Raw genomic sequence first — 22,375 nt, forward strand, 5'->3', positions numbered from 1 at the left:
ATGGTGATAACCAGGAGGAGGAGGAGGCTGAGGTGGAGTTTGTGCCTATCTGTGAGATCCTGGACACAGGACCTGAGGCAGAGGAAGAAGCTGCAGACTCAGGAGAGGATTTTGTTTTACCACCACACCAGAGATGTGCTAGCCACACCCTCAACCTTGTGGCAACACAAGACATAGAGGCCATGCTTTCTGACTCCTCCAAAAGTAGTCTTCTTGGTCCTTTCAAGAAACAGTTTCGTTCCTTGATGGGAAAGTGCAGCAAGTTGTGGTCCAAGCAGAACCAGTCAGCCCAGATTGCTGAGTATATCCGTGCGCAATATGGTGTGTATCTGAAGGTACCGAATAAGACCAGGTGGAATTCCACCTTTGATGCATTGAAGCAACTACATGAGCTCCTGTCAACTGTGCCACTAAAAATGCATGCCATAATGGACCGCTGCTCCTTGTCCAGGATCACAGCTGCTGAGATTGAAGTGGTACAGGAATACACAGAGATTATGGAGCCACCAGTCCAGTCCCTAGATATCCTGCAACGGGAGAACGGCATGTTCATGGGGTATTTGCTACCAACGCTCTGCAATCTGGACCGCAAGTTAGAAGGACTGGAAAACAAACCTGAGAGGTACACATACTGTTTTCAGCTGCTGAGAGGTGTGCGCAAAGCCCTAAGAAAGCGGTTTGCAGCTATCTGGGAGGACAAGAGGCTTCTTCTGGCAGCCTGCCTACACCCTCGCTTCAAACTAGATTGGCTGGAATTGTGTCAGGCCGCCACCCATACCAACAAGTAAGAACATTAGGGAAGCCCTTTGGGTGGATTACTCCAAGGGAAATGTTGTCTCAAGGGAGGCATCAGAGGGCTTAAGGTGGTAGGCACGGGCTGGTCCTTTTCTTCCTGGGGCTCCTCATCACAACCTTGGGTTGCTGCAGGTAATCCTTAAGAGTCTGCTGTGCTGCCCCATGAGTGTGGTGACTTGGTCACCTTCCTACCTTCCATGTCATCATCCACAGGCTCAGGCTGGACCCTGAACCAGGGGACATGACAAGCATCAGGAAATGAAGAGCAGATGATGGTTTCCTAACATATATGTGTTAACATATCCTCTCTCTTTCTTAGATACACAATGGAAGCCTTGTTGAAAGCTGAAATAAAGATGGGTGTACTTAATGAGGACAGTGATCAGTCTTCAGATAAAGACCAGGAAGGAGATGACTTAGAAGATGACTTCTTTAACTTTCTGCCCCAGGGCAAGAAGTCAGCAGTGGACACTGCTGAGGAGGAACTGGTGAGGTACCTGAGGTCTCCCAGCAGGGAAGTGTCATCACTCCATGGCTTTCCACGTGTGCTGCGGTGTTTTTTGCAGCACAACACAGGCATGCCTTCAAGCGCCGCAGCAGAACGCCTGTTCAGTACTGGTGGCAACGTAATGACTGTAAAAAGACATTCCTTGTCTGACATGCTCTTTGAGCATCTTGTTCTTTTGAGACATAACAGAAACATATTATAAAAGCATTTCAAGGGTAAAATTTGATTTCAAGAGTTGGGGTATCATCATTGCTTGGGGGGGATGTGAGATTCTGTTATGCGGTTTGTTAATCTTCAAGTGTTGGGGTATCTTCATTGCTTGGGGGGATGTGAGATTCTGTTATGCCATTATGTTAATCTTACAGATAAATTTTTTTATTCTACTACCCCGTGTGTGTGTGTGTTTATTTTTAATATTGTTTTAGGCTTCTTAGATGTGCAGCAGCTGAGGCCAGCACCTTGTAGGAGTTTTTTTAAAAAAAGTAACTGAAATGTAATTGTAGTGATTACTTTTGAGAAAAAGTAAAGTAATCAGTTACTTTCAGAGCAATTGCAGTTGTAACGGTAATTACTACTTTTGGGCCAAGTAATTGTAACTGTAATTTATTACTTTTTAAAAGTAATCTTCCAAGCTCTGACCCAGACAGGGTGGTGGAGGCCACTTTGTGTGCCAAATACAAACACAGTATTCTCACACACACACACACTGTCATCTTTCACCTCCACAGTTCTTTATCTCCATTCTGCTGCTGCCTCCTCCTCCTCCTTTATCCATGTTCTTGACCTCCGGCTCCTTTCCCCCTCCACTCCATTCTTCACCACTACTATCTCTTTTTTTAAATAATTGTTTTCTCCACTCCACCCCGTCTCACTCTCCACCTACTCCCTCGTCGTCTCCTACCCATCCACAGAGCATGAGGAAAGAGCGACACTGCACAGAAGCCCAGTTTGAGGTACATGATTTTCACCCACAAATCAGAGGAGCAGAAGACTTCCCCGGCTTCCCCCCCAAGTAATGCCCAAAAGTAATTCTGGAAACGTTACAATTACTCCACAAAAGTAGTAAAATTACTCCTAGTTCTATTAGAATCAAAATGTAAAGGAATTACCCACTCATTACTCAAAAAAGTAATGAATTACAAGTAATTTGTTAGTGTAACTAGTTACTTCCAAGCTCTGCCAACAGGGAGATATTTGTATATGTTACAGACAGTGCAAAATACTGGAAAGCCCCCACACCCCTGCTGGCTTCTAACCTGCATAATTGTTTTTGTAGTTTATTCAGTTAATTTATTGAAAGCTTAGGTTTTGTTTAGGTAAGGAAACAGATGGGAAGAGTGGGGGTGTCCTGGCCTCCTCACCTTGGTGCCGAACTCTCTCTGCTGCTTAACTTGAAGCTTTGTCAGCTGGGGATTTTTTCCTTTTTACCCCTTCTCCAACATTGGAGTTTAGCCTGGTTTAGTGGGTCACCTCAAGCTTTCCTGCTAGGGTAGGGTTAAAATTAGGTTTCTATAGGCTTCCTGTCCCTATAGGCTTTCTATAGGCTTTCTACTGCTGTAATTTAGCTCTTGTTATAATTTTTTTCAGGATTTGGCTCCTAGCTCACAGCAACCTTAAGGTAGCCTTATTACTCTGAGTGGTTTTAATTAAATAAGTATATAAATGGGTGTTATTTACCCTCTCTTCTCGCTTTGCTTGATACTTAATCATCAGCAAGGGCTCCCTCTAGCTCATGGAGCAGGCTCCCTTACTGGGGTGTTCTAAACTTATATGTATGGCTGGTTCCTCCCAGCTACTGCTGGCAGACAATGAGTTCAGGGTGTGTGGCTTAAATCCCTGCTTTTAGTCAATTTAGCCCCCTGGGGTTGGGGAGGGTAACAAGTGCACAAATGCAGTGGATTATGTGAGGCTGATAGCTCAACTGTCAGATGGGGATTAACTCAGCCTTCCTTCCTGAGAGGCCTGTTTAAAAACTTTTACTAATAAAACTAAGATAAGCTAACTAGCTGTTAATTTATTTTAATTTTATTTGCTGATAACAACATACTTTTATCGATGCAAGTTCCCCTGTAGCTTTAGGTGGTGCCTTGCACTCTAGCCTGGACAAACTAAACTAGCTTTTAGCTTCTTTTAATCTAAATAGGAGGCTTCACACACCCTTCCCAAAATCACCTATTTGTAACAAGCTTTGCCTATCCTCCTTGCCCTTGCTCAAACACCTGCCTTGCAGGGTTGTTGCCAGGGTAAATAACAATAAAAATTACTTTGAAAATAAATGTGAGGTCCAGTGTGTGATGTATTGTGCTGGGGCTTACACAGAATGGTGCCTGTCATCTCTTTCCTAGTCCCAGCCAAGCTAAGAATTTGTTCCCCTCCCTTCATGCTCAGCTCTGTCAGTCAGCTCTTCATGCACCCATCCCCAAATCTCCCTGCCTTTGCCCTTGCCCAAACATCATGGTAGGCTGTCTCATTCCTTCCCACCACCCAAGCTAATAAATGAGAAGGCAAAAGTGGTAAGAGAGCTATTGTGGTAGTGTTGTGTGGCTGGCTGTGAAGAGTATTGGCTAGAGTGTTGCAGGGATGCACTGGAGCATGAAGTGCAGTGGATGGGTGACCTGTTTGGACTATGCTGACTGAATTGAGCTTTAGTATCTTGCTCCTACAATTCTCAGGTGAATAGCAGCAGAGAAGCATCTCTTCTAGAAAGAGATGCTTCTCTGCATCTATTTTATTATTTTTCTATTATTTATCTCCCCTATTTGCAAATGACAGAGTTACTGAGTTACGTGGACATACAGGCATACCGCATGTAAGCAAGCCTTGCCTTGTTCAAATTTCATGGTGGTGAATTAAATTTAAAAGCGAAAGGCCTATTGATATCCGGTTGAAGGAAACAAAAAAAGTGATCAGCAGAAAGACCTACTGATATCCTGCCCCATTGAAGGGGGGAAAAACCAGCAACCATAGCCGAAGGAATTTCACAAGACAAGAGACTTTGAAAATGCATTTGGCAGTTGTACATAGCTGGCATTGACTAGTCTGGGCTCCTTGGAAAACACGTCAGACAGCAGTGGCCACATCTGCATTGAAAAAAGTTTTCTTAACACAAATAAGAAAAGGCAGTATATAAGTCAGGTAAGAGATATTTTCTGGTAAGGCAAATTGAATTGGTGCATAGATAATGTAGTTTGTGAAGTGCAGAGCAAGTATTCTTAAATTAAGAAGTATTCTAATAACTATTACAGGTAACTTGTCAGGGATGGTGATGATGATCAGCCCATGCACAATCAAACCAGCATAAAACAAACACAGATACTTCAAAATGAAATTAAATTATTTAAATAACACTATTCATAAAATAATGACAATGAATATTTAATTATTTGGTTTAAAATTCTTTATTACAAAAATGAAATTAACTGACCAGTAATAGCACTTTTCCTCATGGAAAAGTTCTGGCTTACTTTTTTTTTTTTGTAGCATACAAAACTAATAATGTAATGGTTTTTTAGTTTAAAATGTACTGAAATAAGAAAATGATAATGTGCATGAAACATAGAGGGTTTTCTAAAAACACCTATGTTCATGATGGTCTGTGAGCTTGAGGTATATTAAAATGTCAACTTGAATGATGCTCTGAATATATTACTTAAAGAGACAAGTGGACTTAATACTTTAAGCATATAATTGTGCTGCCCTGTGAGGTAAAAAGAAAAGAAAAGAGTGAGACAAGTTAAGAATACAACAATGAATTGTAATGGCCACCATCAACATCCTTTAATTCCCTTTAATACTGTCACGCCCTCATCCTCCACCACTCTGTTTGTAGCGAGTGGGGGCACTTTTTATTTACCCAATACAGCAATGCTGCTACCAGAGACTCTGCTATATTCCCTCTGCTATGAACAACAAGGGTTATAGACAAGACTCGCCCCCAGTGTACCTTTCTGCCTTTTTAAAATATCATAGCTATGGGCTGCTCCCTTAACCTGTTACTGTTTCTCTGAGGTAAACTCCGCTGTCACCATTGATACGTTTTCAAAAGCTTTGCTTATGTTTAGCCAACACTTACGCCCTTTTGATAGCTGAACAAAAATTGGGTGTGTTTGAAAACTAAACAGATTTTATTGAACAGAAAAACAAAATAAAGATGATTTTAACTCAGTTCTTAAGTGTGTGGTTACAGTTAGTTGTCCTTTAGGTCAAATACAATACACTTAATATGTTCCTTAATTACTTTGCCAATAATCTATTCCACTACACAAGGAAAACCACCCAAATCCTGTCTCATAAACCTTGTCCTGTCTAATTCACAAAGGTTTCCCTGTCTAAATGTCAACTGTGAAAGGGTCAGATATAAACATTCCCCTCTCAGACATGCAGCCAATCACCATACAGCACATCCCAACATTCATTTCCCCCTCCCAACACTCACCACTTGCCTTAGATTCACTAATAGGCAAAAACCTTGTGCTTTAAGCAGGGCTGGCTCCAGGCATGCCGGGATACTGGGACACCAGCCTGCTCTGGGCCCCTCTGTTCCCCTTCTGCGATCCGCGGCAGGAGCCATGGATCGCAGGACAGGAGCTTCTGAGCCACCCGCCATCCCCACCATCCCCCCACTTCACCTACCTTTCTCTGCTGTTTTTTGTGGCTGCAGGCACTGCGCGCTCAGGGTTGCCATCAATCAAGATGGCAGCCAAGGTTTCCATAAGGGTCTGAAGCCTCTGCCACCATCTTGGTTGATGGCACGCAGCGCGTGCATTGCTGCCATCAACCAAGATGGCAGCAGAGGTTTCAGCCCCTTACAGAAACCTCAGCCGCCATCTTGATTGATGGCAACCCTGTGCGCAAAAAACAGTAGAGAGAAATGTAAGTGAAGTGGGGGGATGGCAGGCGGCTCAGAAGCTCCTCCTGTCCTGCGATCCACACCTCCTGCCGCACATCGCAGAAGGGGAGCAGAGGGCCCCTCAGGGGCCCCTGTAGCTCCAGGGGCCCTCGGGCCAGTGCCCCACCTGGCCGCCCTTTAGAACCAGCCCTGGATTTAGGAACGTACCTATAGCCAACAGATATTTCTATCAAATGTTAAAAAGCAGGGAAATTGGGCAGCTATAGTGAATGCACCCGGGGAACAGGAGACCTGACCTCCTCTCTGAGATATTGTACTGCCCAAATTTGTCAAAATGCAAACACAATTTGGCTTGGTCTTTCACAGTCCAGTCCACTTCCTGTGTAGCTTGGAAGAATTTGGTAATGTACCTCTGAGCATATGGTGAGTGGTGGCAACACCTGCCATCTCCAAAGATGGAGAATTACATTTTTGATGTTTGTTGGTGTTCTTCTTACTTTGCTTCTTTGCTGTGTTACTACTGTTTCTACAGAGAATCTAACCTAGAAAATTATATTTATCTCATTATTCATCCTAGAAATCTGTGTCAATTTTATTTTTATTAATTTCAAATCCCTTTTATTGGTCAATGTGATATGATGGTGAGGACATGCTTTTGTGTTTCAAGCTAGGGGGTTATGCTCTATTTCTAATTTGGGCACATTAACAGATGAATCTGAAACTGCAGTTTGATGTAAAATCAGACTGATTACAATATGTTGCTCCTTCAGGAATGACTCTAGCTGTTGGAAAAAAGAAACTTGGCCTGCCCAAGATGCATGTTTTCAGCCTGCTATGCTTAAACCACTCCACTTAAGGAAAGGTTGACATGGTCAATTAAAAACATAGAGCACACATAGAATTTTGCTAGAATATATTTCACCCCCCACTGTTTTATCTTGTGCATACTGAGACACTCCTCATGTCCATTGGAGACTATTCTGCAGAGCAGTCAGTGCCATTATTCCACAATTGTTTTTGGAGCTTTTTTTTTAGTGTTGCAAAGTGTTGCTGTACTTATTCACAGAAACAGAAGCAAAAGGAAATGATTTACTATAGGAAACGTCACTAAAATGCAAAGTAAATCAAACATATTTAAAGTGACTATCTGAACTATATCAACAGTTTTAATAGTTGCTTCCTCCTGCTAAAACAAGATCAGCACAGCACATGCCTTGCTTCTGTTATTTGGGCTGATTTGGGTGTTATTTGTTGGAAGGTTGTAGTGATGGGTTTAGTATCCCATATCGGGCCAGAGGCATCATGTTTCAGGAGTAATTTGAAGTTCGTTGAAGGGATGGAAATGGTCACTAGAGAGAAGTTAGGTCAGGAGGTGCCGTTAGGCAGAATCCTGGGCCTTTCTCTCCCCCCCCTTGCAAATGCTGCACACATCCCCACTTACTGTGGTTCTGAAGGAGGAGCTGGGCCATTTAGGCTGGTGCATCACCTTTCTTACCCTAAGGGGGATTCTGTGAATGATTATATCCCAGAGGAGTTATGTTCAATCCATTACATGTCCTTTGACAGTGAGGTGAAGGTTGTGCACAGGTATCGCAGGGGGGCACAGATGGGGAAGAGGGACATTAAATTGGCTTTTTGCCTCCTCCCAGTTCATCCAAAGGATTTTGTATTATTGGGTTTCTGTTATGAAAGGCAGTATTATGTTGATAGGGCCTTTCAATGGGCTGCTCTATTTCTTGTGCTGCATTTGAGGGCTTTAGTTCATTTCCAGAGTGGGCTGTTAGGAGGCAGACTGGCTCGGAAGAGGTGGTGCATTATTTAGATGATTTTCTGTTTGTGGGATCCAAGGGGCCTGGTAGATGTACATACTTGATGTAGGGATTTAGGGAGATGGCTGAGGAGTTGGGGGGTGCTAATAGCACAAGAGAAGACTGAGGGGCCTAGTTCTGTGTTGACATTTGGGGGCATTGAGGTGGATATTAGGCATCTATCTGATCCCATGAGAACCTTGCAGGTGCCACATCACAGATTGAAGATGACAACAGAGATCCATATGGACTTCAGGGTGTGGTTGGAATTCTTGGACCACCTCAGTGGGGTGTCTTTTTGTAGGGAGGATATGTTGTTAGATGCTGAATAGCAGGTCAGTTCTGATGCATCAGGAGCATTTTGGGGGTCATTTTGAGGAATAGGCGGTGTTCTGTACAGTGACCTGAGGTATGACACTAGAAAGGGTTAACTCAGGAGTTTCCATTTTTTGAGTTATTCCTGACTAGTGGCCACATACTTGTGGCCACAGGTCCTGGCTGATAGTGTTGTTCACTTTTGGTGCAATAATCAGACTACAGTCCATATGATGAATTCATTATTGTCCCGAGACCCCAGGGTTATCACATTGCTTAGGGCATTTACAGTGCAGTGTCTATGTTTCAACATTCTTTTCGAGGCCTGCCATGTGCCAGGCTTAGATAATGGCATCACTGATGCTCTCTCGCATGCTCAGATGGGCAGGTTCCAGGAGTTAGTTTTCTGGGCCCAGGAGCATCTGGGTCTGATTCCTGTGGTGCTATGGGAGATTGTAGTGAAGCTGAGACAGCTATAAGGTTGGCCATTGCTCCTAGTATGCAGGCAGCATATGGCAGGAGAGGTAAGGAAATTTCTGAGTTCAGAGCAGACAAAGGGTGGTCCCAGGCATAGCCCATTGAAGTGGAACAGATGATGGAGGACTGTGCACACTTGAATGCAAATGGGGTTGTCTGTTGGGACTATCCGAGGTAAGATGGCGGGTTTGTATTTCATAGCAAAAATGAAAGGAGTTGAGGATGTCTCTGTGGACTTCCACATTTGGAAGACGATGGAAGGGTGACCTAAGGAAAATCCCTCAACACAGGACAAAAGGACACCGGCATCGCGAGTCTGTTTAGGGGGATGAAGCTGCAGGCAGGCAGGGCTTTGCAATTCTCCATATGCATTTGCTTTATTCCACACTGTGGCTATGATGGCCTTTTCAAAGCATTTAGACTGGGTGAGGTGGCAGCTGGCTTCACCTTTTGCAGTGTGCATTGCAGTTTGGGGATCTTTCATTCTCTGAGCAGGGGATACCGCTCTGGGTTTGCTGGTCCAAGAGGGGATCTGTGGTGGTGTTTGGAGCATCCACAGAGGAAGACACATGTCCAGTTAGGGTGCTGAATAAGTTTGTGGGGTACAAGGGCGATTCCCCAGGTTTTGTTTCACCATGCAGATGGTTGGCCACTGACAAAATACCAATTTTGGGCAGTGACTAAGAAGGCCCTTGAGAGGCTGGGAGTGTGTCTGAGTGACTTCGGGACTCGTTTCTTTATGACTGGGAGAGTGTTGACAGCTGCGCATATGGGTATGCCCCAGAGTGGCATTCAGAATATTGGCAGATGGAGGTCGACAGGAAGTTCACTGCTCCCTGTGGGATCAGGGAGGGTCAGTGATCAAGGCTAGCAATTCCACTTCAGCCCCAAGCATGACTATTAGAAAATGTCCTTGAATTTTTCTGCCCAAGGCAGGCAAACTGAGCCAGCCAGGCAAGGGTTACTGGAACACATCTGATGCTCCTGTCCGCATGGCTAAATGAAGCAGAGAAAGCAGGCCTATCATTAAACAGCTCAGCTAGTCAGGAGGAAAAGAAGAGGCTGTTTCTAATCAACATTGCTAACCCGATAATGGAACGAAGCCTCGAGTTTAATGGTTTGAAACTCTCCAGCAAAGCTGGCTCTCGGCTGATGTCTCCGGATAAGAGCATCGTTAGATGCATCAGCACCAGCACCTTGCCACTTAATTCACAGCTTCAGGACATTTAATGCCGGGGTTTGCCAAGCATATGAAGAGGAGCTGGGACAGATCCCAGGAGGGGGGAAGAAATGGGTTCTGGTTACCTGCCCGGGGAAGGCAGTGTGACCCATTTCAATCACAGTGTTCTTCGGGAGGAGAAGGGGCGCGTGAACGTGTCTGAATATTCTTATAGAACAGCTTCACTCTGTCCTCTAAAATGAAACTTACCTTAGCAACAAAATAGAACCGATGGAAAAATAAATGATTACTGGATCTGAGCCAAAGCTTCTCAACAATTTTTCACGAAGAATTTCAGTCCTGTTGGTGCTTTTTCAACACTAGCTAAAATACGCATCAGTTCATTTATATTGGTGTCTCTTGCATTCATTCTAATTTGCCCCCAGTGGCATTCATGTATATTATGTTTTCATTTTTGTCATGTTGTTGTTATGTGCCTTCAAGTCGACTACAACTTATGGCGACCCTGTTCAGGTCTTGTAAGTGCAGGTCTGTGGCTTCCTTTATGGAATCAATCCATCTCTTGTTTGGCCTTCCTCTTTTTCTACTCCCTTCTGTTTTTCCCAGCATTATTGTCTTTTCTAATGAATCATGTCTTCTCATGATGTGTCCAAAGTATAATAGCCTCAGTTTCATCATTTTAGCTTCTAGTGACAGTTCTGGTTTAATTTGTTCTGACACCCAATTATTTGTCTTTTTCGCAGTCCATGGTATCTGCAAAGCTCTCCTCCAACACCACATTTCAAATGAGTTTATTTTTCTCTTACCCACTTTTTTCACATCCATACATAGAGATTGGGAGTACCATGGTCTGATTGATCCTGACTTTAGTGTTCAGTGTTACGTCTTTGCATTTGAGGACCTTTTCTAATTCTTTCATAGCTGCCCTCCCCAGTCCTAGCCTTCTTCTGATTTCTTAACTATTATCTCCATTTTGGTTAATGACTGTGCCAAGGTATTGATAATCCTTGACAACTTCAATGTCCTCATTGTCAACTTTAAAGTTACATAAATCTTTTGTTGTCATTACTTTAGTCTTTTTGACGTTCAGCTGTAGTCCTGCTTTTGTGCTTTCCTCTTTAACTTTCATCAGCATTCATTTCAAATCGTTACTGGTTTCTGCTAGTATGGTATATGGTCTGCATATCTTAAATTATTGATATTTCTCCCTCCAATTTTCACACCTCCTTCATCTTGGTCCAGTCCCGCTTTCCGTATGATATGTTCTGCGTATAGATTAAACAAATAGGGAGATAAAATACACCCGTCTCACACCCTTTCCGATGGGGAACCAATCGGTTTTTCCATATTCTGTTCTTATAGTTGCCTCTTGTCCAGAGTATAGGACAATCAGATGCTGTGGCACCCCCATTTCTTTTAAAGCATTCCATAGTTTTTCATGATCTACACAGTCAAAGGCTTTGCTGTAATCTATAAAGCACAGGGTGATTTCCTTCTGAAATTCCTTGGTCCGTTCCATTATCCAACGCATGTTTGCGATATGATCTGTGGTGCCTCTTCCCTTTCTAAATCCAGCTTGGACGTCTGGCATTTCTCGCTCCATATACAGTAAGAGCCTTTGTTGTAGAATCGTGAGCATTACTTTACTTGCATGGGATATTAAGGCAATAGTTTAATAATTACTGCATTCCCTGGGGTCCCCTTTCTTTGGAATTGGGATGTATATTGAATGCTTCCACTCTGTGTGCCATTGTTTAGTTTTCCATATTTGTTGATAGATTTTTGTCAAAATTTGGACAGATTCAGTTTCAGTTGCTTTTAGCAACTCCATTGGTATGCCATCTGTTCCTGGTGATTTGTTTCTTCCAAGTATTTTAAGAGCAGCTTTCACCTCATGTTTCTATCATACCAGAGTCAAATCTGATTGGCTATGTAGTAATGTGACATCATCCCATTTGTTATTTGATCCTTGGTTGGCTAGGATCTGTTACATAAGTACTCCCAAAAGGCAAAAGAATCACAAGCCTTGACAACTTTTGTACACCGCCCAGAGAGCCTTCGGGCTTAGGGCGGTATATAAATAAAATAAAATAAATAAATAAATAAGCCAGAGAAAAATATGCCACCAAAGCATCAACAGCCAGGGGGGGAAGTTGATATTTGCACAGATTCTTTTAAGAATACTCTACCTTAAGCGCTAGAGAATATTTAGCATGGCCCTAGCAACTCTTCCCATGATGCAAATTTCCTATGCAGCATGAATTCTGCATGTGGGCAGTCAAAACTATCTTGTTTCTGCTATGTCGTTTATTATACTTTCCCAGAGTGTGTACTTATAAGTGCCACATCTTGTATGTTCAACATATGAAATTCACTTTTTTTCCTACATGGAACTAAAGACCAAAGTAGCCCTCAGCTGGAGTCTGCTTGGGGCAGGAAGAGTAATCCTCCCCATCCCACCCCCACCCTCCATTAAAAACAAGAAATTGTTACAGAGAAGGCAGAAGTACCGGAAGGCCAGGGGATTATTTTTGTTTTGGGTTAGCTCTTATTTGCTGTATTAGCTAGATTGTTGGAACTGGACTCTTCTGAGGTGGCTTCAGAGCTGCTTCGGCTTCTCTAATATAAGCGAAGCTGGAAACCCCATTTATTTATTCAAATGTTTGCTTTCTCCTCTTACAGTGGAATAGTGGAAAGAGCATGATGAAAGTCTTGAGAAGAAGGAACAGGTGACAGAGCAATAGCTGTTGCCATCCCTGCCACTCGCTTTCTCTTGTGTCTGATTTCTCTTCCTTGCATTCTTCTTTACTAGATTATCAGCCTTCAGGATGGGTATGTCTCTTAGGTTTAGGTTGTATATGTTGCTTAGTTGCTTGAGTACTGTGTACATAATAAATCTGATTACTGTGGATTGCTTGGTTCACTTTCTTGAGGAGGGATGGGTGAGAATTCCACTGAATTGGATTTAACACTGGATTTTTCAATGGTCCGCATATTCGGAATGATCCTGTTTGCTCCGAAATTCAGTGGCTTCCCCGACACCATTTTTACCCCTCTAATATATTGTTCTTTTATTGATTTTACTCACAGCACAGCAATACAGCTCTCTCTGTCTCTCATATCCCACCACTTGAATAATCCAAACTCCAAGCAGAAGGATGCAAACTAAGTCTCACCTGCGTTGCCTCTAAGTGGGGGTGGGGGGCACTGAAAGCTGCTTTCCTCCTATCCTTTCCAAAAGGAAAACAGCTGATCTCTGCTTGCTAACATGAAAACTTACCTGCCTCACTCACAGCAAAGGAGGAAGCGAAAGTGCTTTCCTTTCCTTTATCAATATTTTCTTTCAAATTATCAATATTTTCTTTTAAAATATTGATATTTCCCCACATATTGATATTTCTTTTAAAATATTGGCTTCCTTTATTTATCCAGGTTTCCTTTCAAACTATTGATACTTTGAAAGAAAATATCAATATTAATATCAATATTTTTGGAGAGGGGAAAATTGAACTGGTAAAAGCAGCGGATAGCGGACGAAGAACGAAGTCGAATCAGTGCTGCCTATTAGGTTGACGGAGTGCTTTCAAAGAAGCATCAGCTAATGGATCCCATCCCTGTTCTTGAGTCATATCCATCTCTTTGTTCTGTCGACATGTGTACTCATGCTGAGGCCTGCTGTGATTTTCTGAGTTCATCTGGCTATAAGGTCTTGTCTGGTTGAACAAGATGCCTTTTTGTCCTTCTTCTGCTTCTGTTTAATTGGCTTGACAGGGCAGACATGCCAGGGCTCTTGGGCACAAGCCTGCCCTGGGCCCCAGCGCTCCACTTCCACGATTCACGGCAGGATCGCTGCCGCGGATAGCATGACGAGAGCTTCGGTGCCCCTGCCATTCCCTTGCTTCAACCTACCTTTCTCAGCCTTTGTGCAGTTGCACGCACAGCGCTGCCCTTAACCAAGATGGCAGCCCAGGTTTCCCTAAAGGGTTGAAGCCTCTGCCACCATCTTGGCTCATGGCAGCACTGTGCGCACAACAGCACAGCAGTGGAGAAAGGAAGGTTGAAGCAAGGGAATGGCAGGGACTCCGGAGCTCTCCCCATGTGATCCACGGCAGCAATCCTGTCACGAATCGCAGAAGGGGAGCTGAGGGGCCCCTCAGGGTCCACTGTAGCCCCAAGGGTCCTCAGCCAGGGCCCCACCTGGCTGCCCTTTGGAGCTGGCCCTGGGCTTTGAGTTCCTTCTCTGAAAATGCTTTTCTAATGTCCAAACAGCCGTGGCTTTTAAAGGCAGTCCAGTTACAAACGTTGCCTACCTGGTAGTTTCTCTGGTCAAAAGCTGTCCTTGGCTGTGCATGAACTCCCTCTTCCTTCCCTCCCTCCCTCCCTGTCCCTGGCATCTCAGTGGCCCTCATTGTTATGAATCATGTCCCTCCCTCCCTCCCACTGCCAGTACCAAATATTGTTGGAAATGCCAGGAGGAACCAAGGAACTCTTCTCTCTTTTCAAGAAGAGAGCTTGGGCCAGCAGCATCCTGTTCAAAATATTGCTTTTCTTGTCGAACACTGCTTCTAACTCGCTCCAGCAAATCTCACAAGGTATTAGAAGACATGGAGATCCTTCCTTAAGACAGTGGCCTGCTAAGCCATGCTAAACTAAACCAGCTTAGTGCAGGGGTGCAGGGAGAGGAGATTGCGGCCACTTTGCTCCTTCCTGGTCATTCTGCTGGTGCACTAAGTTAACTAAACCTCGCTTTGGCTTGGCATTGTCATCTGGACCTGGGTTCATTGTTTAGCTCTCATGGACAAACTGTTAGGAAGATTCTTCTGTAGACATGTGTTTCACATTCATGCAAGTCTAGTGGTGAATTAGGATCTTTAGATGTTGGCAATAGTGTATCTTGGCAGATTTACCAAGTAACTTACACAGGTCTTAAGCAAGGGGATATATATTGAGCATACACCCACAGAATCAAAACATGCATTTAACCCCATGGGGAACAATAGCTCAGTACCAATACATATCTATTGACATCGATGGGGATAGCTCAGCAATAATATGTGCGAGGGAATTAACTAAACAGTCTTAATCAAAACTAAACTAACACACACACACAGACATACATGAAGGAGCAAGCACCTAAGACATAAGAGGAGATGGGGGCATTGAGTTCAGCACAACTGAGGAAGGCACTTGCCTGCCCTTCCTCTCTCTGGGCTCACTTTGCAGACTAGGCCTCAGTTTTACACAACTGAGCAGGGAGGACCACAGTATGGCTTCTGAAACACAGTCAAAGCTAGACAGAGGGAGCAGATGTGGAGGCTACAATTGGTAGGGAAAAGACCTCCAGAAGACAGGACAGAGAGCGAGATAGACCTTTCCAAGAGCCCTGTTGGGCAATCTGGAAGTATAACTGGAGCATGTTGAAACTCCTGGGTCAGGCAGGGAAACCACAAATGCACCAGGCCGGCCCTGAAAGGGCTCCTTGGACCCCTGCTTCAGCTGGCAAAGGTCCAGGAGAAAGCAGGAAAAGGAGTGGAGCCCTGAACAGGGCTTCTGAAGCAGCTTCAGCAAGCAGGAACCTCTGTTTCAGCAGGCAGGAGTCCAGAGATAGTGAAAGAAGAGCATCGGAGTCAGGCCCCTGGGTTCTGGCTGGCTAAGTGATTTAGCAGATGATTTCAGGTAGAGTGATATTCAGCAGAGTAGAACTGGGTAACCAGAGCCCAGAACAGTGACTTGAGGATATAATTGCACTCCTCAAGTACTTGAAAGGTTGCCACACTGAGAAGGGCCAGGATCTCTTCTCGATCATCCCAGAGTGCAGGACACGGAATAATGGGCGCAAGTTACAGGAAGCCAGATTTCGACTGGACATCAGGAAAAGCTTCCTAACTGTTAGAGCCATACGACAATGGAACCAATGACCTTGGGAGGTGGTGGGCTCTCCAACACTGGAGGCCTTCAAGAGGCACCTGGACAGGCACCTGTTGGGGATGATTTAATCTGGATTCTTGCATTGAGCAGAGGGTTGGACTCGATGGCCTTAGAGGCCCCTTCCAACTCTACAATTCTATTATTCTATAATTTAGCAGGCAATATCATAGTGGAACTGGGTAACTAGGACCCAGAGTCCTGAGTCCAAAACCCAGACCAGGAAATGGCTCTAGGAGTCCAGTTTTTATACCTTTCTGGACAAAAGCCTCAAAGGAGAATGCAGAATTGATTGGATCGGGCAGGTGTCCTTCCTTAATTTCCATACCTATTATGAGCCCTATGGTCAGGGTAATGAGCTTTTCTTTTGTGAAGACAGATGGCAGTATTCAACTTGATAAGATTTGAAGAATGAACTCCTCTCCTGAGGCCAAACTTTTACAACTGCTTTTGGGATTGCACTGATTGGATTGGCAAAGGTTAGGTCCTATGCATATGACTGGCAACATCCTCTCTGTTGAGAGCTCTCAAGCAGCCTCTTTGCAAAGCAAACCAAACTAGAGTCATTTTAAAAATCATATAGGCCATGTTGGGGTAGGAACAGCTGGTGTAGCACAGTGGGGAGGAGAGCCTGGCTGGGAGTCCAGAGTCTGAGAGTTCAAATTCCCGCTCGTGTCTCCTGGGTGTCAAGGGCCAGCTAAAGATCACCCCCACAGGGAGTGGCTCAGGGGTTATGTGCCCTGCCACCTGTGCAGCCGTGGGCAAGCTGCATGGTCCCAAGGAGCCCAGTTGCCCCCCAGCTAGCAGCTGCGGACAAGGAAGGGGCTTGCTTGTGCAGCTGTGGCAAGCTGAGCAGGCCCTAGCCAGCTGGGAAGGACTAGCCTCAGAGGGAGGCAATGGTAAACCCCCTCTGAATACTGCTTACCATGAACACCCTAGTCATAAGGTAGCCAGAATTCAGGATCGACTTAAAGGCAGGGCATTTCCATTTCATGTTGGGGTGGAGTTTTTCTCACGTTTATAGGCTCATAGCCAGCATGCCAACAAAACCAGAAGATGGTGCATCTGGAGAGACCTAAACCACAAGCCTGAGTTCAGATGACATGCTGAGCCAAACCAAGGTTCAGTTAGCTCAGTGCAGCAACAGACTGACCAGGGAGGAACAAAGCAGCCACAATCTCTCTCAGAGCCTGCTTACTCGTGAGCTCATATTAAGCCTTGGCTTGGCTTAGTATGACATGCGAACCAGACCATGGACACAGGAACATACGTTTGCATATCAGTGTGATCTACCACAGAAATGGGGAGCCGTGGCCCCCTAAATGTTGTTGGAGCTCCACATCAGGGCACTTGGGACCAAGGAACAGGAATCCAGCACTGGTGCCCTTTATCAGAACCAGGAGTTCAGGGTGGACTAGAAACCCATTTTCATCAAAGGAAAAAGAACAAGCTAAGCTGTAGTTCAGGGTCTGGGAACCTGTGACTCTCCAGGCATTGTTGGATTACAGCTCCCTTTGACCATCAACCATGCTGACAGAGGCTGATGTGGAGCCCCAACATTTGAGTCCAATGCAGCGAAGACTGAAGAAAAGAAAAAATAAGGGTAGCCAAGATCTTTATCTCTAGGGCACAGGATGTGTCTAATCAGTGCAACCTGGCCAACTGCTTTTAAAAATGGATGAAGTGAACAAAAGAAAATCCCAGTCTGCCTGAACTTTGAATGAACTATTTATCACAGGGCTGAACTGATGGATGCTCCAGGCTGGGTTTGTGTGAATTCCACCAGATAAGGCTCTATTACTGTATACAGCTGTGAGAGACTAGTAATGGTGAACTGCAGTGGCTGCCTAGCCAGAATCCTAAACTCCCAGTTCTGTCCACCGTTGATGTCATGAAAGAGACTTTTTTAAAATAATGGGTTCATAGAGCTGGATTTTTGTTTTTAGAGATGGCTGTGAAAGTCATACAGAGTGATTTAGTAAAAATTATGCAGTAATCCTGAGCAAAGATCTTTCTGAAAGCAATGTTTTCGATATCTTTAGCTGGTGCAAAGCCTGTCCAGATTTCCCAGAAAGCTAACTGTCCCAGCAACCTGTTGTGTTTTGCAACAGGAGAATAGGGATTATGGGGAGGAAGACTACAATAAACAGGCGAAGAAAGGTCTACCCACAATTGTGAGATTTTGGAAGTGAATGCAGAAAGCCTTCCCCAATGTGGTGCCCTCCAGACTACAACTCCCATTGGCCCCAACAAGCCCATGCTGGCCAGGACTGATGGTCAGGAAGGACCCCCTACTAATAACACATATAGACAGACACCTTTGTATGTTTAAAAGCGGAAACGTTCTTGGGGCGGGAGTTGATATTTGAAAAACAGACAAACAAACCTTGAATATTGAAAAGGAAGATGAAATGCAAAGGGATGTATGTAAAATACAGATAAGAAAGCTTCACGCTGGCTCTTCTTCTTATCAACCCTCCCTGTTTTCCACTGCAAGAACGTGTAATTTGGTGCCTTAATCATATAAGTTGGAGTGACAGCTGCCATGTTTCAGTGATTTGTTCGCTAGAATACTCTCCCCCCTCCCACAGCCAGCATGCATCTAAATGGAATCTTCCTTCCCAGTTAGTTTTTCTAATAATCTTCTTAATGCATCCCATATCTTGAATATGCAGAATGAAAGTTAGCAGTAATGCATTAAAATATTAGGTGACTTTGAGATGTGCCACTTGTGTTGTCTCAGCCATCTTTTCAAACAGGGTTTTTTATAATGTTGTTTTGTGTTTGATCAGATTGTGGGTTTAAATAAATAACAGGGTTTTTTTCCTCGTCCAAGAGCACAAGGCCAGTATCTGCCACACCCAGCACAATCCTATACATGTCTGTTAAGTCCCATTGAGTTTCTTGGGACCTACTTCTAGGTATGGGGATATACATTTGCAGCCTACATGTCCTTAAATGCACCTTAGTTGTTTGCAAAAGCATAGTACCCATAAAGGATATAACATTCTGCCCTCTGCCAGTTGCAGCTTCACCTACAAACACAGTGAAACAGCCTTGTATAAATCTGCATGATTGTGGGTGCCAAAGTATATTCCACATAAGAAAGCCACAATGGTTCTGGAAGTGGCCTTAAAGATATGAGGAGGGGAAGTGCCCAACCCACGTACATCATCACAGGGCATATGCCGTAGCAACTTTAGCCATGCCAGTCTTTTGTCTGATCTCCCACAAGAAGCTCTGAGCTGAGAACAGAAAAGGCATATTCAGCTCAATGGGACTTATTTTTGAGTAGCAGTCCCTAGATGCCATTGCATGCTCCTTAATTTTCACAACACTCAGCATCAGGCAGCGTTCCAGTGGTGCAGCTGTTCCTACTTTCTTTCACGGAAGTTGCCTTTGCATCCTATTTCCCCCATAAGCCAAAACAATATGAGAGATACTGTTGCTCTTTTTTTGTGTCTCCCTGAGAATCAAACCTACTTGGAAGTGAGACTCACCACTGTACAGCAAAAGCTGCCTAGTCAAAGGTATTAGTCAGTGATAAGCAAAAGGCATTTTGCTTCCTTATGTGACATGGTCTGGGAGCCTTCAAGCTGGCACCTGATTTCTGGAGGCAGAACCAGGTGATCAAATTGAACCCCGATGACAATATGAGAATTGGAGAAGTAAGTTGTGAAGAATGTGCCCTGCCTACTCAGGTGAAGGGTAACATACCACTGAGTGTTCTGCCTGCTGCTGTGTCAAGGTAGGGAATGTCGGGGAGGGAAATTGTTTTTATAAACGCATACCAGTGTCTCTAGTTTTTTTTGATTAAAATAAGAAAAATCTCTTCTATGTACACAAAGTTACTTTTTCCACTCAAAAGAAAAGAAAGAAAGTCAGACAGGAGCCACACTGAGGTATTAATGTGTTTCTAATGAAGCCTTTTGGATAGGTAAACCAGTATGAATGTTCTGTCTCCCATCTCAGCAAACAATGGATATCAAAGCACCACCTTCCGAGATGCACCACTTTTGACAGATAGCAGGAAATTGAACTGCGCTGAGCACACTGTAGAACATCTGATAAATATTATTTGGAAGCATGATTAAGACTGGACTGATTTTTTTTCTGCACCCCCAAAGAAAAGATTTCTACAGTAATTCATCTGAGGTAGTTTTTCTGTGGCAAGCAAGAAGAACAGTTCAGAAAAGATTGGCTTTAGTTGTTGCAGCTTCTTGCAATTTTGTACGTAATTTTGCCTAATCTACATATTTTTGCAAGCAATTTTCCCTAATATAATCTTTTTGCATGTTATTTTCACTAATTTATGCATCTTAATGCATATTTACCTAGTAGTATATGCATTTTTTTACACATTACTTGGCTGGAAAACTGCACTGCAAAATTTGAAGTGTGAATTTCAAAAGATGACTGCGTTTTGGTTAATGAATTGTTTCAGCAAGTGCAAATTAGGTAGATTCATCAATGAAAACTGACCTGAACTTGTCCCCCATCTCTGTGTATAAGGTGCTTTCTTTCACAATCACATCTCAGGGCTGAGGGTGTTTTAAGAGCGTGAACATGCTCGAGCCACCACCCTTCTTGTTTCAGGTTTTTATTTGTGTCGTTTTTACATGAAGGAGCATTATGCAGCCTCTGTCCATATTTTTGGAACAGCAAAACCCAAGATGTAGTGAAAACATGCTCAAAACAACATTCATACCCTCAAACATCATGGAGTTTATCTTAAAAGGAAAAATAATATTCCACAAACTGAAACATAATAAGGATATAAAAACAGCCTGGCTGGGGGATCAGGCTAGTGGCCCATCTAGTCCAGCATCCTGTTCTCACAAGAGACAACCAGATACCCCAATGGGAAGCCTGCAAGCAGGACCTGAATGCCACAGCCCTCTTCCCACTCATGATCCCCAGCAACTGGTGTTCAACAGCAAGCTGCCTGTGACAGTGAAGGGAGAGCATCACTGGAAGCAGCTGGAATTCAAACGCCCAGATCCACCATCAAAATCAAAGTCATGAAGATGGAAAAGTATTCCATCTCTAATTTGGGGGATCCTGGCTTACTAGAGATGAACCAGGTTTTGCATCCTCATATGAGTGAACCTTATAAGACAGCTGAACATGCTCAAAATGCAAGGAACACTGCAGAATCCCTGGGGAAATGATGGCTGCCTTTCCCTTTCTGTCAGAACCTACTGGACAGGAGTTTCCGTATCTCCTCTCACCTCAGTGAGATCTTCATTTTTCTGTGTTCTGCCTACCTTGGCTACTTGATACAGGGAGGCTTGCTCCTCACTACTACACAGTATGGCTAACAAGACAGCGCTGCTGCAGTATCCCAGTGTGATGCTAAAGAGGAAGTCTGTGTTCTTAAAAAGACCCATGCAGCATGTGACCAGATAATACTGCCAGTCTGAATGCTAACGTTTCAGCCCTCTTGCTCGGAAGTGTCCATTAACAATGCTGCTCTTGAACAGAGCGCCTGTGGAAACTAGATAGCAGGAGCTGGCTTTTCAAGCCAATTCCACCCCACACAGCAATTGCTGGATTCATATGCAGGCTTTCCGTGCCTCATAAATTTTCATCTTGGCATCATTTCTTGTCCTCTTTTACCGCATTTTCAAAATGTAGGTTACCCCCTTTGCATTTTAAACAGGCACAAATGTAGCTAATGCCAGAGTTTTTATGGCCACCAAAGCGCTCCTCAGTTTGATGAACTGATCTCAAGCGAGGTAAATTATGTCACTCATCGGTTTTGTCAGTAAATCAAGGGGTGACACTTCCCTGATTTGTAAAGGCTGAAGGGAAGGATTCACATGGAAAACCTATAAGGCAAGGTTAGATTAATAAGCAGTTTAAAGAAAATGTTCCTGTTTTAATGGATCCAAAATCAATTCTGGTTCACTGACATTTCAGAGACGTGTTTCTGAGGATGACTAGAAAGACTGTATTAAACACTTTATGGAAAATTCAGTCCTGGATTTCTTTGCTTTACAGTAATTGACAGCATTTCCATATATTGCCTTGTGGTTTTCTCCTGTGAAGTTGCCTCAGCTCCTATCCATTCCTGCCTCCCTTCTAATTATTTTGCCTCAGACTGTGGGTCACGAGGGAAAGAAAAGTTGCATTTCAAACTTGTCTCATGTGTTGCACATTTTTGTACACAAAATACCAACCTCATTCACCCAACACCAACACACGCGGCTGCTGCCAGAGGTCAGGAGGGTCAGTTAGTTGCTGAGGCAGCCCACTCTTAGTGCCTAAGCCCTGCATCCAGTCACCTTGGTGAGATGCTGCGTTTTGCACTAGCTGCAGCCTCTGGGGCAACCCCATACAGAGCACATGGCAGTCATCCAATTATAACATGTAGGATTACGATATGTAAGATTAAAATTAACTGCCACTTAACCACTGCTGAATCCTACACCGGCCCAGCTAAACTCCACCAGCCCTCTAAAGATACATATTTACGCAATCCCCTAATTCAAGAGAGGGAAACCTGTGGCCTGCCT

The 22,375-nt window shown here is 44.0% G+C and overlaps 1 protein-coding gene across 1 annotated transcript; it reads left to right on the forward strand.

Annotated features, from left to right (window-relative positions):
- Positions 1–547: 547 nt before the first annotated feature.
- Positions 548–1,530, forward strand: LOC133370979 (uncharacterized). The gene is made up of 2 exons (XM_061597992.1): positions 548–784; positions 1,115–1,530. Exons 1-2 carry the CDS (start codon positions 552–554, stop codon positions 1,503–1,505), a joined length of 624 nt encoding a protein of 207 aa, XP_061453976.1. The 5' UTR covers positions 548–551; the 3' UTR covers positions 1,506–1,530.
- The last annotated feature ends 20,845 nt before the right edge of the window (positions 1,531–22,375 follow it).

The sequence above is a fragment of the Rhineura floridana genome, chromosome 15 (genome assembly GCF_030035675.1).
Source record: "Rhineura floridana isolate rRhiFlo1 chromosome 15, rRhiFlo1.hap2, whole genome shotgun sequence".
Classification (NCBI taxonomy): Eukaryota; Metazoa; Chordata; class Lepidosauria; order Squamata; family Rhineuridae; genus Rhineura; species Rhineura floridana.

Coding starts and splice junctions, on each gene's coding strand:
- LOC133370979 (XM_061597992.1), top strand. CDS start 552: ATGGGGTATTTGCTACCAACGCTCTGCAATCTGGACCGCAAGTTAGAA. Junction 785..1,114: donor GCCGCCACCCATACCAACAA/GTAAGAACATTA, acceptor TCTCTTTCTTAG/ATACACAATGGAAGCCTTGT.